At 41.8% G+C, this 19,692-nt stretch overlaps 1 protein-coding gene across 2 annotated transcripts in view; it reads left to right on the forward strand.

The window, feature by feature from the left end:
* Positions 1-19,692, forward strand: part of cdh4 (cadherin 4, type 1, R-cadherin (retinal)) — a 230,280-nt gene that overhangs the window by 160,199 nt on the left and 50,389 nt on the right. For both annotated transcript variants that reach the window (XM_039798604.1, XM_039798605.1), the window contains exon 6: positions 15,070-15,225. In XM_039798604.1, the coding sequence (XP_039654538.1) occupies positions 15,070-15,225 (156 nt within the window). The remainder of the gene's footprint in view (positions 1-15,069; positions 15,226-19,692) is intronic.

A 19,692-nucleotide genomic window follows, 5' to 3' on the forward strand; every position in this document is an offset into this window, starting at 1 on the left:
GTAATTGTTCAGAAGTTTTACAAGTTTTTTTTATCAACACATTGGATGTCTTCTCTTGCCATGGACCTACATTATCTATACAGTAAATGACTGGGGTGTTCCCATTGCTTACATCTCCATTACTTTGTGAAAAACAGCAAGTCCACAGTTTTACTATAGAGAAGGAAGTGTTTTTCACATTTTCACAACTGTGTATGTAACGTCAGACCTCTACCTGGACATATTGGTATCTTTTACCTGTTCAGTTTCTCTCAAACAGTGCAGTGTGTAACTATTTCCTTCTTATTTGGTGTTTCTTTATTTCCAAATTCCCTTCCCCCAAATATAGCATCTACAGTATGTGTTCACTAACAAGTCTAAAACAAGACACCTGCTTAGGCTTTCAGCTAAAATTGCAATCAGCAGTGTTTGAAATGCACCAGACTGAAATCTATTCTGTTTTGAATGTGTGGTTAACAGTTTTGACAGCAGCGTGTTAGCATTTGAACAAAGTGCTGTAAATCCACAGTGTTGTGCAGGTTGTGGTTAGAGCCATGGGATAAGTGTGTTTTGAAAACTGTGTTCAAGCAATGAAAAACAAACTAGAGTTTGGTCCACATGAACTGCTGCTGTGCAGACTGGAGTTAGAGTTTTGCACACGTGACTCCAATTGTGCCAACTGTTGTTAAGCGGCCGAAAAAAAAACTGTAAGGTGAATAGGTGATCCGGCATATTAAAGTGCATCTCGGTATGATTTGGTTTAGCTCATTATTTTGAATAGCCCATTATGGTAGTGCTCATGGGTAATATAATAATGTACAGTGTAGTGTTAAATGTGTCACCGTCAGAATGACTCCTCATTTAGAGAGAGTTTCTATCAAAAGCAAACGGAAGCACACCAACTAAAACAAATGTTGAAGTTCGCCCACCACTCGAGTTAACTTTCCACACTTTGGCAGAAGAAAACTTGACACTGTGTGCGTGTGTGTGTGTGCGTGTGTGCGCGTGTGTGTGTGTGTGTTTGTGTATGCGTGGGAGCAAGTTAGCTCAATATTGTAACGTCTGTACTGCTGTTTGCTCAGTATTAAAGAAGAAAACACGGCGGTTTATTTACAATCTCATATTGCACAGTGTATTTCATTACAGCTCATAATGAGCTCATAATATGCTTTTTGGATCCGCTTGTTTTGTCTGCTTTTTCATGAGGGATGCACCCTTGTGCATTGAAATACATTGTGCCCATTGTGTCTAGTTAGTGTGTGTGGGTGGGTGCGCATGTGTGTTTTTACCATCATATGGGTTTCGCGAAGTAGTAGGACACAATCTATGCCATTATATTACATAATTCAAGACCAAATTTATCTAAATGTAACACTTAATTCTCACCCAAAAAAAAGTTTTTTTCCCCCAGCCGTGTTTCCAGGCAGTGAGGGATAGTGTACGCAGTACAAATCCTAAGCACATGTAGTTTTACTGAACTATTACTACTTTCTCGTCTCATGTCTAATGCCACGTAATTGGTTGGCAGGAAGTCGTAACTCATTTATTAGCTACTTAGAGTTTCAGTAGTTGTGGAGCCAAAGGCTTTGATCAAATTTTCTTTCTCTAACTTTAAGTAGTACTTTAAAGACATAGCATGATTTGACTGGTAGCACTCTCTATAAGGAAAGTGCTAACATGAGTTGTCAGCTCACCCCAGGTTACACAGGACTTTATTCTCACCAAGAGGACATTTTGACATTAATGTCAGAACTTACAAGATATCTGCGTGTTTTCCCAAAGGTGTGAAAATCTCAAAACATGAGGAGTTTGACTCTGCTACGGCAAAAATGTGGGAGTTTAATTGGGTTCAAGCTCTTTAAATGCTTCAGTGGTTCGATCGTGCAGTACAGTAGTTTCTGTACTCCTCACTACTCTAACAGAGCGCTGCCTCCTTGGTAGCTGTTCCTTGGTGATGTGTCACATTTTCTGTCCAAATTGCTATGCCACAGCAGTGGGTCTCTGTTACATATTGTATAATATAGTCACAATTGAATCAAGCGGCAAACACAACATTATATGTGTAAAGGTGAGGCCACAAACTGCTTTGTACTAAACTACACCAATCCTAATGACTGAGCTGTATGATTTGAACATAGTCATTTCCATTATCTATTGACAGCAGGTAAAGATTGTCGTTTAATTAACCATAACCATTTCAATACCTCAAAATGACTCCCGATAGTTCAGTCACTAACTCTTTATTACATAGCAGTTAATACCGATAGAGACAGTTAGCATTGGTTCATACACTCGGTTCATTACAAGTATATGTGCAGTGTCTGTCTGTGATAGAAAATCAGAGTCAGTTTAGGAAAGAGTTTGTTGACATGTCTCGGTTTAAATCAGGACACCCCTCACTCCCTTTTCCTCTAACACCTCTTGCCTCTGATCCTCACAGCGCGTCCTAGAATCCAGGAGTTTCTTCTTGCTGAATCATCCACAAAAAACAAGGTCTCCAGGAATAAAGTTCCCTTTAGTCTTGTTCCACATATTTGACTTTTTTACGATGGCAAAGTACTGTCTAACCAGCCTCCTGCAGAACAGATCTTCCAAATACTAAACCTGACTCCATTTAGATTCTAGAGTACATGTCCTCTTGTTGGAGTGGTCCAGAAAGCACAATGCAGTTTTCAGCTCTAGCTGATGATGTTAGAGGCTCAAGACGGTAACGCTCTCTCTCTCTAAATTGACCGCTGATTGGTCAAAGCCTCCCGCCACAGGATAGATTTACTAAAGCCTGAAAAGAGTCTTCTTTTCTCTCGGACCCCTTAAATTAGAATATGCTGAAAGATTATTATGGAATTTTTGCCCAACGATGCCAAAACAAACTGCCTGCCTTCCCCCAGCTTTAACAATGGAATAAATAATTTTAATAGTGACAAACCAACAGAGAATCATAACCCAACACTGCAGTTCCCTTCAGCTCTACAGAACATTTTAGCGTTGTTTAGCTCTTGGTTTCGGTTTTATGGCACACTGATTTTTTCACTCTTAGCTCTCTCTCATTAACTTCCTTTCCAGCAGCAGCTGGCAGACTTCAGCAACAACAAAAAAACACTACACTACCTGCCAAGCACCAAAAAGCTGTCAGACAAGGTTAGCAACCAATGGTGAACATGGTGGGTAGCAATTGGTGGTTAACAAATATATTCAGATATTATACACACATAATGTAACACAGGTGTATTATATAAATTAGCCCGAGGCCATTGATGTTAATGGATGTGCAGATCAGTGCAGTCTCACATACTGCGCCTTGTGAGAATGTCCCATAAACACAAATCATTTCAGCATAAAAAGAGTGTAAATATTTGTGCACAAAGCCTTTTGTTTGCTGGTTTGTGCTTGTGTCTGTGAGGGAACGGGTGTGTATCTGTGTATTTGTGTGCATCTCTTTGTATTGTCTGTGTATTTGAGCGTATGTGTCCGTTTGTCATTCTCTGCATCCCCAGTCGGACAATTAGAAGGTGACAGTCCCATTAGAGCCGGCCCAGTAGTACAAAGGCTGAGTGCTGTTGTGAGTGACACAGAGCTCAGCCTCTCACTAAATAACTGTCAGTCTGCCCTCGTCCACTCTGACCCCTCTGGCAGCCTCCCTCTGAGCCACTCAAACGCCCCTCTGGACTCTCATTGGCAGCCTTTGCAGCTCCCTGAGCCAAGCACGGCCCTCCTTTCAAGCCTGGCCTCTAACCGATTGGTTGGACCCCACTAGCCTTAGGCATGCCAAAGGGCTTTCAACTGGCCTCAGGGTGCTGCTGATTGGCCAGGCTGTTGGGGCCGCATGTCCCCTATGAGAGCGTGTGGCAGCAGCTTCGGTTTAAGGACCCAATTTGACAATGGCGGTCGGTGGAGAGGAAAAGTGCAAGAGCAGCGGAAAGCTCCGCGCTGCCCCCTCCCTCCATCTATAACTCTGTCTATCTACTGTATATCTCTTTATGCCACTGTCTTTCCCTTTAGTCAACCTTCCAGCAGCCAACCATGTCTTCACAGTAATTATCTTGTGGGACATTTCTCTGTGCATGGAACACCTGTGGTTTACCTATCGTCCTTGTATTTGGAAGCCTTGGGTAGAGCAGGAGAATGGTGCTATTTAAAGAGATGAAACTCCAGGGGTCTGTGGTCTGTTGGGGGGCGGGTAAGACAAGAACGGCGGCCTCTGCCTCTCCCATTCCCATCGCAGAATTAAGGATTGCAGCTCTCGTTATAAAGGAGACAGAATGGCTGTATATGCCTCTATTGTTCTCTCCTCGCAGTGAATCAGGGGAATTAATGCCATTGTTAATGCAGAGAGACCGCTGGTACATTTCAACAGGATTCCCGCCTCTCGCAGAGCTCATCTAAATTGCCTGGCTAATGCTGTAATTGGGTTTGTGAGTCACTTCTTAACTTCCATTAATATTTGTTCTCCTTCTAATTGCCCCTTTTTCCGATCCTACATTTCATTCCACCATCTGGTTAATGGTCTGAGGTAAAGGCAGTAACGTGCACGTATGCTTGAGAAAGCATCTAATCTATTTTCGAGCAGATACAAAATGCGAGAACATCTTTTTTATTTTCGTCCAAAGACTTCCTATCAGTTTTTTCAAAAGAGAGCCAAACTCTTTAATTTACAGGTTATTTATTGAATATGCCGCCGGCATTCAGAATGCTTTCTGGTGTTCATTAAAAGAGATATTTCTTGACGATGTCTCTGCTTTCTCAGATGTTGCCTTTTAAGCTTTTTCCCTCTTTTCACACCCACCTATAACTGGATTGTCTTTTCCTCTTATACATCACATTAAAACAGCTCCTCTGGAGGGAGAAAAACATCTTCCCCAAAAGGTTTCAGCTTTGTTTCCTTAAATTGTTAAGAAAAAAAAAGTGTCACTCTATTATCTTTAAATCCAAATCCACTTCACACAAGCATTACCTTAGGAAACCTTAGGAACTCAAAGGATTCAATTCAGTTGACTGTCTTAGAAAGTGGAGAAGAATGGCTGAATAGCAATGTCAGAACCAAAGTAGCAGACAAACCCTCCTCAGGTGGCGACTCCTGCTCGTTTGTATTGATGGGACTCTCGCTGCTTCCCTCCCACTGGGAGCATTGGGAGGAGGGAGCGCCGGAGAGACAGAAAGAGATAGACAAACTCATATGGCAACACAAACACAGACATAATGGGAGAGCACACCGAATGAAAAGGAGCTGTATACGGCAAAAACTAATATTTCTGAGCTGCATGGAGCTTGGTTCATTTCCCATTCAGTTTCCGATCCATTATGGACTAGCATGCCTGTGTGCCGAGGCCCAGACGCTGCTGTTCGGTATGAGTATCAGGAATAACTGTGTGCGAATGTGGCTGTCAGGGGCTCTCACTTGAGAGATATTAAACCTGAGCTGTCTGCAGCTTCTCTCTCACAGACCTCCTATGTGGCTATTTTTAAAGCCATCCGCACCATTCCCTTCTCATGACGCCACTAAATGACAGGTTTTACCCCTCTTTATCACCACATTCTCATGTGTAAGGTTGTTATTGTATTTCGTAGGAAGGAAAGTTTGAAGGCTGGCAAAAACTTGAGGTCCCACATTTTCCATAATTGGAAATTTTGTTTCCATTTTGTCAGCCCATCTCTCTCTCTCTCTCTCTCTCTCTCTCTCTCGTTCTTTCATCCTCTGCCTCATATTTCCTCCTCTGTCATTTTGTTGGATGTTTGTGTGGATGGCCTATCAGATTATTTGAATTCCTCTTCCCCATCAAAAGCAGGGCACATCAGCTTTGAAGAGTTACAAGCACACAGCAGGAGGGATCAAAGCAATGCAAAACTGAAATTTAAGAGAAAGTTAAAAAGCATGTAGTTTTGCCATTTCCCCCACGTACAACAAAGAGAAAACAGGTACTGTATAACAGCAGGGAAAGATGAGACATTATCAAACACAGCGATTTTCAAGGATGCCTGTGTAGTTTGCAGATGCACAGATGCTTTTGATAATGCTGTTTAACATAGCAGTTCACCCATTTGCAGTGACTCATGTAAGCAGCCATTCCAGCATTGCCAAAAAAATGCAAAGGTTTATAGTCAGAGCTGAATATTTTAAACCCAGTGGTGACACTGAAGTCAAATATAGGAACATCAGTAGTCTTTTGCAGCATGGCAGTGTCATTTTTCTTCTCTTTAAAACCACTCACTAAGGTGTTAGACCTGCTGCGAATCTGCAATGGAAACTCAAAGCATATTTTAAAACCATTTAGTAGCTTGCCAGCAATTCCCCAAGTCGACAGGCAGTAGCGTAAAAAAGGAGCAGTAAAGCAAATAGAAATTAGAAATATGAGCTTGCAGCTGACATTACTGGAAGAAGAGCATCAGAGAGCAAATTAGATTTGGTTATCTCTAAAACCCTGTTTAAAAATGTCAAAAATCTTCAGATTTGTTTCTGCTTAAACTGAATGCACATGATGAACCGACCATCAGGTGCTTCAACAGAATACTTCAAACTAATTCTGACTCCAAAGACATTGCCCCATTATTTAAAGATCCAATGAAAATTTCACTTTATGAGGTTTCTTAACATTAATATGCGTTCCCCCAGCCTGCCTATGGTCCCCCAGTGGCTAGAAATGGTGATAGGTGTAAACCGAGCCCTGGGTATCCTGCTCTGCCTTTGAGAAAATGAATGCTCAGGTGGGCCGATCTATTCTTGCTCCTTATGACCTCATAAGTTTACCTCCCCTTTCTCTGCTTTGCCCGCCCAGAGAATTTGGCCCACCCATGAGAGAGAGACATCATGGCTTTCAAACAAGCAAAGTGGCAGTTGGTCAAGGCACCAACTGCCCCACCCTCCACCTTGCCGCCCCTCTCTCCTCCTCAATAGCTACAGACACAGAAATGGCACTTACTAAGGAAAGCTCATTGTAGGACTGGCTATAGTGGCTGTAATTCTGCACCAAGGCTGAATTTCGGAAAAGAGACTTCAGATACAGTATTATGGGACCACTAAGGACAATATAAAAGCACCCAAAGAGCAGCATGTCATAGGACCTTTCAATTTTGGACAATATAAAGTCAGAATCATGCTTTCATCCATATTAAATAACCATATTATTATTTATTACGTTCTTGTGTGCCAATTTAACAGGTGGTTCAGAGTGGGAGACTGAGAGAGTCTAAAAGCAGAGCAGGCTTGTGAGTATATGAAGCATCCAGTTACTTAGTAGTCTCTAATAAAGGCATCCAGATATTTGGCAGACGCGGTCTTAATTATGGTTGACAGCTATGACAGCTAAAGCGTGACTAAGGCCCCCAGAAGGGCTCAGTCGTAGCCTGTCTGTGCCCCGACTGTTCGGCATCACCTCCTCCCACAATGCACCTCACCACGGAAATGCCATTAATTTGAATTTACTGCATATTAACCGTCCCTCAAACTTACATACTTATAGCCCTCATTCCTAACTGTTATAACTTCTGTGCAGTAGGCGTTTTCCATATTTGGCTAATGGCACATCAGTGACATTTACTGTGCCACACAGTAATATAAATAGCTAGGTTGATGCTGCTTCTCTCACTTTATTTACTCTGTTATACAAATATAACAGTATTGCATATATCAAACATATCTTTATTGGGTTAGAGACAAGAAGAACGCAATTAATAGAGCACAAGCTCAAAAAGAAAATCTATTTAATATTAGATTAGGATAGCTAGGATAGACGAAAGAAAACAATCATAGGTAAAGAGAGAAGAAAAACAAATCATCCCTATATAATTTACAGTACATTTAAACCATCATTCCAGATTTCCTATATTCTGTAATATGAGAGACACTGCATACATTAAAGGAACATTTTAGTATTTTTCAACCTGGGTCTTTTTAAAAAAAAAAATTAGAATTGTGTCTATTCTGACTATGGGTCATGCTAATGTTGCACTTGCCACAAGCTTTAAACTTCAATTTTACATAAATCATTTCAAATTGGATTTGAAATGAATCAGGATAAGCTATTGTTGAGTCCTGTATAGGCTAGGGAAATAGTAGCAAAGTAAGTAGGAGAAAACTGTGTGCAATGGTCCAGCAGACTAGGAGGCTCGCACTGCTACTACATATTACTTACTATATACTACTATATACTACATACTACTACATATTTTGCCACTGAAGCCTTTTCAAACTCATTCAGCAGGTGCTCAGAGACCACGCAACCATTTATTTTCAGAGACATGACCTTTGCAAAGCAGGTAAAATGGACAGGACCTGGTTGAATTGGCTATATCCAGACATTAAGAGACTAATTCAACTGCCCCCATTGTGCATGCATGTGTGACATTTACACATCTTTAACCTACAGTGGCAAAAAAGTGGCATCAACATGCAGCATTGTCCTCTTGATAGTAGAGTAGCTGAGTGTTTGTAAATGTATACTGTGTTGGATAGATCTGTGGTATTGAATGATGTTTCCTGGTGTGGCTCTCGAGCCTGTGTAGTCTGTGGGGGGTGTTTGATGTGCCCGAAAGGCAAAGTGAGGTGTCTGAGCACATTATGAGCTATAAAATAAAGAGAGAGAGAGAGAGAGAGAGAGAGAGAGATGGAGAGAGAGAGAGAGAAAGAAGCGAAAATGCGCGGATGAGACATAAAAGAGGTCATCAAAGAGTGTAAACTACAGATTCCCATTATTGTGTGACATTAGCCTATAGCACACAGTAACCCTTAATGATCCCATGGGTGCCCGCAGCACACTGTCCTTTAATGACTTCCTGGTTGGATGATTGTTGTTTCCTGGAAGCAAAATACTGCCAGGGAAAGAGAACAGCAGCTCCACTGCTTGTCCTTTGCATATATGCAGCTTTGTTCATTTTGCAGTATCGCTAGACGTAAGTCAGACATGGAATGAACAGATGAAATGCAGAGTACCATCAATAAACAGTGAATTAGTCCATGTTCATGTAGGCATCAAACTATTCATGCAGATAGGGTGATCGTACAGGGTTGGATCAATTAAAGGAGATTTGGACAGACTGAAACTTCACACTGTGCTAATTAGGCAGCCAGTCGCTATGCTAAATAAATGGAAATGTATTCCTTTCCCTTCCTTTCCCTCTATCTGTTTATGTGTCTTGCGTCACCCCGAGGAGTTTAACAGAACACTAATTCTTCATCTAATTTTCCCAACTCCCCATTGCTTTCCATCCCTCTCTGCCTCCATCTCTCTCCATCTTTCTTCTCACACTGATAGCTTGTCCCACAGGATCCCAGTAGTTGTCAGTAATCAAGGCAATCACTCAGAGAGCTACAAATAGGTCACTTATCTGATGCTGGTATGATCTGACAGAGACAGACAGCCAGTTAAGTTTCTTTGCATTTGCCTCTTGCTGCTATCTTTAGCGTGATTAGTAGCCATTCTATCTGCCAGAAGGTACTGAAGTTAGAGGGAGAATGAAAGATAGCGATAGTGAGAGAGAGAGAAAGAGGAGGGCAGGAATCCTAGCTTTTGTCATTAGCATTCCATTCAAATGGCTCAATTGAGCAGTTGTCACTCATGGGATTCCCAGGACTTCGGGAAGCCGTGCTTCTTCATTTATTCAATTTATTGATATAAAGACTCTTCATTAAGAGACATCAGCAAATGTGACATCTGGTCTCAGGTGGCCTTGATATGGAATTTTAAGCAGGCGTGAAAGCAGAGGCCGCACAACGTGTAAGAGCTCCTTTGTCTTCTCTTGGGGCTATTCCACCAGTGTGCCAACTACACACGGTCTGCTTTGAAGTACCAATGAAAAGACAAGTTCACACACACAATCAGACACGCAAACACGCACACGTCCAGATGAAGAAGCACAGACCCGTGGCGGGTGAAATTTTCACATGTTTCCCACATGACAGCCTTGTTAATTATTGAACTGAGTGGGTCCTTTTGATCCTCACGTTGGTGTGCTCACAGAGAACCTCTTACCTGTCAAACACTTCACTTCACACACATATATGGCTACAAGCTGCCTCTAATGCAGCCAAGAAATACTTACATGCAGAAATAGATGCATGATGATGGATTTTGAATTCTTAAATTTAAATGTTTTTTGTATGTTCCCGCAACTTGAGCAGATGGGGCTCGTTGTGGTGTGCCTCAGTTAATTTCTCGTTGCTTTGAACAGTGAGGCCTTAAGATGTTTGTCACTTACACAGATAACAGAAAATTCCGCAGGCATGTTCTCATTACTGAAATGCATAATCCGTCTGTTCTGCACCGCGTTACTTGTCTAATGACACTGATGATGAGAGTGAATGATCAAATTATGTTATTATATATGCCATCATTTCATCCTGCTTTGATTGGCAGATGATGGGCATCTTACAGTAGCATTTTCACGCTACAGTGATTACATGTACACCAAGAATAGCCTGAGCGCACTGATTGATGGAGTAATGCAACACAGTACATTACACCTGAATCTGCGGCATCCACACGTGGATCCTGTGTGAAAGTGAGCTCAGGAAATGAAAATTGCAGCTGTGAAGGCTCGCTGCGGAGTGCTACACTGTGAGTGTGGGAGGACCACGTTGGAAATTAAGAGAGAGGGTATCATGTTCAAACAGAGAGATGTTTTATGCAGAAGCCGCCGTCACTGCTGAACGGATGAAGTAATTTCATTTTCATGCATGATCTGCAGCCCCACAGACCAGGCAAATTGCATAGGAGGGGAAGAGAAAGATAGAGAGAAAAAAGAGCCCAGCCTTCCTTTTTTTTCTATTTGACTCTGTGATTATTCCCTCTGACTTGTAACCATAGTGATGGTTCAGTCCCAATAAAGAAAAAGAGTCAATGCAGTGTTAAGAATCTGAAGTCGAGTTTGAAGAAAAAATATGATATGAAGATAAAGCACGCTTGTCCTTCATCCATAAATCTATACAATCTATCCGTAGTACTGGGTTTAAAGGGGTGATAGAATGATTATATAGGGTATTTTACACTGTTCATTATGGTCTTCTAATGGGGTATGTAACATTGGTTGGGCTGAAAATGGCCTGGTTGATATTTTATTGGCCGTTATGCATCCCTGTGTTTTGGCCCTATTTGTAACAAGAGCTTTTCTTCCAAATATGGTATGCTCATGAATATTTAGATGAGCTGCGCGCTGATTGGTTGAGCGAATTGCCATACGCACACATTAGAGACGCGCGCTGATTGGTTGAGCGAATCGCCATACACACACATTAGAGACGTGCGCTGATTGGTTGATCGAATCCCCAATACACACACATTACAGCGAGCTGCAGGCCCTGGAGCTCTGTCAGGGCAGCTGCGTTTCGTAGTCCAGTCACCCAGAAAAGGGTAAGTTTGCGCGGGTATTGAGCACCGGGCCGCCGGCCGAGGTCAATCGAGCTCACAGCAGGCCGGAGTCTGTGACGGAGGACAGGCAGGGCGGCGATGTAGCAACCCAGGCAGCACAGGCCGTAAAACGGCCCATATTTGAGCTTTACATAGTTGATTTCTCGCATAAAAAAGTTTCAGAAGTGAATTTTGTAATGGAATAGCAGAGATCTGCGCGACCTAGATTCAGAAGACTACCTGATCTCAGGTCAGTTGTGTAGCCTATGTAAATGTTGGGGCGTGACCGTTCTCTTAATACACCCATGGGCTGACAAAGGTTCCGGTTTTTGGGAGGTTGACGTCAACTTCCAGCTTTGTTGAGATTCGCCCGTTTTCAGCGGCAGTTTCAAAATATGAGATTTTCATAGTAAAGGGGTGTCAATGGGATTTTGAGCTTCTATGTATGTCCTATTTACCCACCGAACTGTCGTTATTCAACTATGACAGGGTAAAATCGGTTTTGCATTCTATCACCCCTTTAAAGAGTCATTGGCCACTAGTAATCTGATTAAATTAATCCTGTGAATCTCATTACTGAACATGAACACAGTAATCAGATTACAGCTATGTATACTGGGTTGTATTGTACTGTAGTTTGTTTAAGAAAGTGATTCCCAACCACAAAGGGTCACGAGATGAATCGCTGTGGTCGCGAAATCTGAAAAAAAACCTTACAAGCCTTACAAAATCCTCTTAATTTTTCAGACTTTATTCAAATGCATTTCTTTGATAATTCTGTATCATTCATAATCACTCTCCATCACTCCTGAACTGAAGTGCTCACAACTAAAAGTCATGCAACCTGTGAAGAGCAGTTGCAAGTAGACATTGATTGACTATTAAGGGGTCACAAGCAAAAAAGAAATAATGTCTTATGAAGTCTTATATGAGCTCTTCATTTCATACTATTTTTATATTTTACAATGATGTAGATCATGTCTTTAAGCATTGTTTCCTGAATATATAGTAATTACTGATGATATGCATTACATTAATCAAACATATAGCCTGCTGTTATTTTGTGTGTTATTGGGGAGTCTCCAGCTCCTGCAGATGAAATGATTTGGACTAGAATTAAGTGATCTTTTTAACTTGAGGGTCACATTTGCATCAACAACATTTCTGTAATTAATGTTTGTCCTCAGATGACCGAGCCCCTCCGTACTCATTTGCGCTAAACTATGGCCATAAGTATGCACGATAACACAACACTATGTAATATGATTTAAAAGTTAAAGGAATAGTTTTCTGGGAAATAGCACGTTTTTTAAATCTGAATGATTAAATAAATGAAATAATAATAAGTATTCTGAATGTTCAGAGGGGGCAGCCTTTGTTGAGTAATGGTAACACTTTCAGACCAACCAATTTAAGTAATGTCACGATGCACTGTGTGGTGACCATAGGTGGTGACACAGTAGAATCCTTGGAGCCCATTGAAAATCAATGTCACGGAAAGAAATGCTTCAATTCCATCTCCTTTTGTCTTATTTAAAGTCTGCAAGGTGCTGAGCAAAGTATGGATATTTGTTATTGCTGTGGCAGCTCTTTAAATGTCACATTTTGAACTGTGTGAGAAATAACAGCTGAGGTGTTAACGGTGTGTGGAACAGGCACATTGAGACATTAAAGTGGAAATGAAACACTAGATAGTTTAGAATAATTTACAAGATGGATTCCCAAAATAGTATAGGTTTAACACTGTCAGTGAAACTGGATTAAAATAATAAGTAATCTATATTTCATTTTTCAAACAAGAGTAGCGCCATCTTGTCCTAGCGTAGCCTGTGACGTCATGAGGTTGGTTGGTTTGGAAGTCCAAGTTAACTAGTGACAGCACCGACAAGCACTGACTAAATGGATAATAAGGAACCCCAAACTAAGAAGCGATGCAACGGGCCGCTTTGTATGTACTTATATTGCCCCTGGATGCAGCAGTACATTTTATAAAGTCAAAAACCCAAGGAGAGATTTCCACTGTCATGCTTTACCTCTTAATTAGAAATGAGAGACTTCTCCAGTTAGCCATGATGCTAGTGTTTGTAATGAGCACTTTGTTGTCTTCGTTTACAAAGTGCTTGTTAGAAGTTGAGGAGGTCTTTTTTTTTTTTGGCATTTCTGCCTTTATTGGATAGGAAAGCTGAGAGAGAGGGGGGAAGACATGCAGGAAAACCGTCTGAGATCAGATTCTAACCCTGGACTGTCTGCGCCGAGGAATAAACCTCTGCCTATGTGCGCCTGCTCTACCAACTGAGCTAACCGGCCACCGAGGAGAAGGTTTTCAAGTCAGGCATACTTGTGGTTCGAGAACCAATAAACTGAAGTCCGAGGCTGCTTCGTGTTTGACTTTTCCTCTTATAAGGTTGGGTGTACAGACCACCCATCACAGTCTGCTAGCAAAGTAACGTTAGCTCAGCTGTGCGCCGTCAGGAAAGCCAGGAAAGTCTTTTTTCCGATAAAAATCTTTTTATCAGTACATAAATCAGAAAATACTGTATTTCAATCAGGAGACTTCAGTTCAGATATGTGATGATTTATTGTATATATGCGTGAAATGTACAGTACAGTCTTTGGAGATTAGACTCCACCATCATTTAAAAATCCTGAGAACAACAGCTGATCCATTCAGGGGAGTGAGGAGTGATTATGTTTAGGAAGTCGTCCTGGAAGAACTTGCGCTCAGCTCCATTACATGTATAAATACTGAAAACAGCCATAAAGAAAATCTATTTTTCATATCCATTGTTTTATATATATCAGGCTATGATATGTGAACAAACCCCTCTGTAAGAACCTTCACAATGTAAATAGAAATAAAACTGGAAAGTTTGGTGTATGTAGGTGCTGCTGAAGAGTATCCACCTGTAGTGCAAGACACTACAGGTGGATAGGGTTAAAAAGATTAACTAATAGATATCACCATGCAACTTCCCAACTTACATTAAGACAATTACAACTTTTTGTATTACTAGTTTTCTGAAATGTTATGTTTAAATATGCAAATGAGGCATTATCTAAAGCTAACTTTGGGTGAATTTAGGAAAAATCTTCAGACACAAATAAGACAGAGTTTAGTGAAATAAACACCTAAATGTGTATTATGTTTTCTTTGCACTAGCTTGAAAGACATGTTCTGGAAGAAAAATAGCCCAAAATCTCAAAATTGACCAGTGCATGAAAAATCAATGTTTTTGCCTGTAGTGTCTCGCCTTAAGCGCCAGTCAGACATGAGTCATTTTCACATCATTCAGGCAGGTATCTGTCAGAAAACCCATCATAGCTGCCAGTAAGGTCCTTTTCAGTCCTTGTACACTTGTTCAAGGTTTGCTAAAAAGCTGCCATGAAGGTAAGTAAACTCAACAAAAACTCAACAGGTCAGACAAAATCATCTGCCAGTGGCTCTATTTCCCTCACTGCAAGTTGTTCAGTTTTTACCTTCAGGCTGTAGGTTCAAAGCATTGGCACAAAAGAAAGATGGCATTGGAAATGTTATCATCAATGTTTCTATCAAACATCCCATGTTCTCTCACTCTTCTCTCAAACTTTTGGTTGTATTTCACAATGCAGGGTTTTTTTTGGGGGACAATTTACTGCACTGTATGTCTCTATGCTTTGATCATTTTGTGCTTTCTGTTGCAAGTGCAGGAAAAGCTAGGACTAAAACCAAAAATGTTCCCCTCTGTTAAACTTGTTTCTCTGGTTCTGTTCTCAGATCCGCTCAGACCAGGACAAGGCTGTTGGCATCCGCTACAGCATCACGGGAGCAGGCGCTGATCAGCCCCCGAGCGGGATCTACAACATAGACCCCATCAGCGGCAACATGTTTGTCACGCAACCCCTGGACAGAGAGGAGAGAGCCTCCTTCCACGTAAGAAGAAATGCGTCTGTCTTGTCTGTTTCTGTTTTCCCCTCTAGCTCCATTTACGTCTGTCTCATTATCTCCTAATTATCCCTGTGGATATGTGCCTCGACTGTTCTCTTCCCCATCTACCTTTCATTCTAACACTAACGTTGCCTGCCGAAACAAAACCACAGGTCGGAGCGTATTCAGAGAACTGTACGGTACCTTCACACCAACATCTCCAGGTTCTGATTAATGCCGGAGCCAGCAATGAAAGGATAAAGAACTTGACAAAACACAGCTACTTTAGCTGGCTTTTATATTGACGTTTAACTGCACAGAGGAGCACAAGATGGATAGAACGGAGGGAAAGAGACAGAACCAAGGTGGAGTGAAGGAAAACGGTTGTCTTGGTTCTTCCCATCAGAGCTAATGAGCAGGTGCAGCTTCAAGTGTGTGCGTACATGTATGGAATTCTGATTGTTACATGGTTTGTGTCTATACCATAAGCAGGGCTGGGTCTCTCTTTTCCCCCGTTCTTCTTACTTTCTGTATATGCTTCTTTTGGTTGGCGATATGGCAAAAAATATATCACGATTTTTTTCAGGCAGGATCACAATCCACGATCTTATCACAGAGCAATTAACCGGTAGACCAGTGGCATTGTTATCTTCACCTGTCTCTCCTCTGCTCGCTCCATGTGGAGTATAGTGTGGCATAGTCTGAGGGTGTGCGATCTGTAATTCTTGCTCGCCCCTGACTCTCACTGCTTAAATAGCAGGTTTATTGCGTTTGGGGAGATTTAGCAGTGGCGCCGCTGTATGCAGGGGAAACACTGGAGCCATAGAACTGCAACTGACAGAATGTGCACTGTAGTACAATACTAACAATCTCTCTATAAAGGCAGATCGTGGAGACGTTGTAATCGCTCACGATCTAATATCGTCATATCGCACACCACTATATGCTTTCCACTTTTCTGTCTTGTACTGCTGCCCGGTTTCACTTCACCACCCCCACACGTTGTTCGGCGTTGTGCTGTTCAAAGGTGCAGGCTGATGCGTTATTTTGCAATCCACGCAACTTCTAGGCAAGACCCGCCCTTCAATAGCATTCACACACTACTATTACACACTACGCACAGTAACGTAACCCGATTTGTTCAGGTCCTATCCGCTGACCAGTCAGCTATCACTAACCTTAACCACTCGATGCCTAACCCCAACCAATCGAGCTGCTTCATAGGGCGGGACTTGCCTAGAAGTTACGTGGGATCCATAATATCGCCGGGCTGATAGCTGTACAGTTTGCTTGGATATGGCCCATAGGATTCCACGCCACACACACACACACACACACACACACACAGTCACAGGCTGGAGATTCGAGTTCATGACTGGCCCCTGTGGAACCTCAGGTTAAACAGCTTCACGAATGTGTGAATTAAATATGCAGACCACATGAGACTTGTGTTAACGCTAGGCCATTGGTTCATATAGACACATTACAGGTTTCAGTTTATATCAGCAAAGACTAACACCTCCACTCGAGGTTAGCGCTGGTGTCAGTCGCAAACAGCCGCGTGCCTGTCAGCATGATAGATGGCTGCGCTGCTGATAGAGCTAATTCGAAAGCACGCTGCTGTCTCAGAGGAAGAATAGAAGAAAGGAGAGTGGATCTCTTCGGTGAGCGCATACTCAGAGCAGTATGCACGCATTATAAACACCAGTGCACACACACACACACACACAGGATGTGCGATGACTACAAACAAACACAAAGCTCTAGATGATTGGCTTCTTGATTGGTTTGTCTCTTCTGTGTGTGTGTTCCATTTACTTTTAGATGAGCCTCTTATTACCTTACTTGCGACGTTCAGGCCCTGGACGTTGCTGCATGTACTGTATATTTGTTGTCTCTCCATACGGTCTGCTCTTACACTCAACCAGCAAATTGGGATCAATAAAGCAGCCAGGTTATTCGTCCCTGGCAAAGGACAGCCGCTCAGTAAACAGTTCTTATTTGACACTGCCTGTAGTGAGAACAGCATGTTAGGTTGAGGGCACTTCAAGTTGAATGCGGCTCCTATTTAGGCTCCCGTGGACCCATGTTGCTTGTGATGTGATATATGATTTAGTGGAGGAGAATATAGCCAGAGTTTGACTCAGGGGAAATTTAGTCCATTGCTTACTTTCTTTCAACTTGACAGGAAGTTCCCAGCACTGCAGCGCTCTCCCAGGCCAAACTTTGCTTGTTAGTTTTGGGTTCAAGTGAAAAGAGAGACGAGGCTGCTGTTTTTGACAGACTAGCACCAGGGGGAAGTGATCTGCGAGGTGAGGAGAGTGGGTGTTAGCCCGAACTTCAGTTTTGTCAGACAGATCTGCTGTGTGTCAGAGGAGAGGAGGAGAATTGGACAAATATGAGATAGTCTGCGCTTTTTGGTTTGTTTGCATGAATGCATGTACTTTAGTGTACAGTGTTTGTATGTGTGTTTTACACATATGCACCGATGAAGATCAGCTCATAGTGCTGTTGGGACATTTGTGTTAATTTCGAGAGGGGGTCACGTTGTTTATGTCCTTTTCAGTTTATGGCACCTCAAAATTGCGCAATGTCCTCCACATTCTTCATATATGTGTGTATATATAGATATATATATTATTATTATTATTATTATTAATTATCCTTATTGTTTATACTGTAATGCTATTTATTTAGTCTTTTATATGAATATTGTGTCACATATTCAACGTATTTGTGCACACAGCATATATTGCATGTCTGTCCTGGGAGAGGGATCTCTCCTTAATTGCTGTTCCTGAAGTTTCTCCATTTTTAAAAGGATTTTTGGGGGGAGTTTTTTGGGGGGGATTAGGGGGGATTTTTGGGGGGAGTTTTTCCTTATCTGCAGCGAGGGTCTGAGGACAGAGGGTGTCGTATGCCGGAAAGGTTGTAATGCCTCTTGAGGCAAATTTGTGATTTGGGATAATTGGCTGCTGGATCTTGGATACAGTGGTGGCTCTCGAAGGCAATTCATATGGGCAGTCGTTGGAAGCGATTCACATTATTTAGGTCAGACCCTCGTCCTCTAAAAATAAAATTGAATGAATGGACACCATTACATTAACAAGTAGCTAAATTTGAAAATATAGTAAATAAATAATATTGATTCTTTTTTATTAATTATGAAATAGGTGGATCTCACTTCCCTTAAATTGCATCCCCGGCTCCTCCACTTCCTCCCGTTCCTCGCGTCTTAGTCCGTCCCACCGAGGAAGCATGGGAGGGACGGAGGAGAGAGGAAACGAGTTTTAGAAGGATGAAACGTCCTTTTCTCTGAAGCGTCACATCAATACGTCAGCTGTATGGGCAGAGTTAGCAACGGCTTTCAGCTGCACGGCTTCCAGGAAGGCTGCTCTCGTGTATCCTCACTCATAGCTCCTCGGAGATCCCTCCTCGATCCTCGATCCTCGCATCCTCGGGGCAGGAATAAGAGCTTTGAGACTTCAAAAGGGAGGGAATTACTTCCGGTTCAGCCCAGGACAGAGGAGCTATTAAATAAAGGAAGTGAGATGAACCTGAACAGTCTACAGCCCAGTAACTGTTATAAAAAATTTAAAATAAAGTATAAAAAAAAAAGTCTACAGCCCAGTGGTGCTTTGATCTACATGCACACGTCAGAATGCTGACATGCTGATGTTCAGCAGGTATTATGTTAACCATGTTCACCATCTTAGTTCTGCATGTTAGCATGCTAACATTTGCTAATTAGCATTAAAAACAAAGTACAGCTGAGACTGATGGGAATGTCATTAGTTTTGCAGATATTTGGTCATAAATCAAAGTACTGGGCAAATCCTGATGATGGCTGTAGATAAAAAGTCAGGGAAAAATGAAAGTCATCAGGATGTATTGTCTGAGCATGATGTATCCTACAAAATGCCAATCCATCTAGTAGATGCTGAGGTATTTCACTGAATAAGTGAAAACGTTGACCTTCTATCTGCGCTAGAGGAAAAATCAGAGAAAAGTCATTCAGTCATGAAAGTCATTACAATTTACCATAACCTTGAATATCTTCAATTTGATGGAAATCGGTCCAATCATTGTTGAGACATTCCAGTGTGGACCAACCAAGTGGAGGTGGGCTTATCGACTGACAGATAACATTGCCATCCCTAGAGCCACGCTGCTAGCTTCTTTAAAAAATAATAATAGTTATAGTGGACTGTCTGTTTGTACATTTAACACCCTAAAACCCCTCGATGAGTGTATCATAAGAAATAGAGATTTTGGATTTGGGAAATGTCCATTGTTATACATAGGTAGGTAGTTGGCATAAGCAGCAATAGCTACAATATTTTTACTGAGAAAGAAAAAAGCACCACATATAGTTCAGAATTGTCAAGGATTTCTGTAAGTACCATGCAAGTACTGTTATATATTGGGAAAGGGGACCAATGGGCCAAATACAAACTGTATTTCTCCTCTGTG

Source organism: Perca fluviatilis, chromosome 4, assembly GCF_010015445.1.
Source record: "Perca fluviatilis chromosome 4, GENO_Pfluv_1.0, whole genome shotgun sequence".
NCBI classification, from domain to species: Eukaryota; Metazoa; Chordata; class Actinopteri; order Perciformes; family Percidae; genus Perca; species Perca fluviatilis.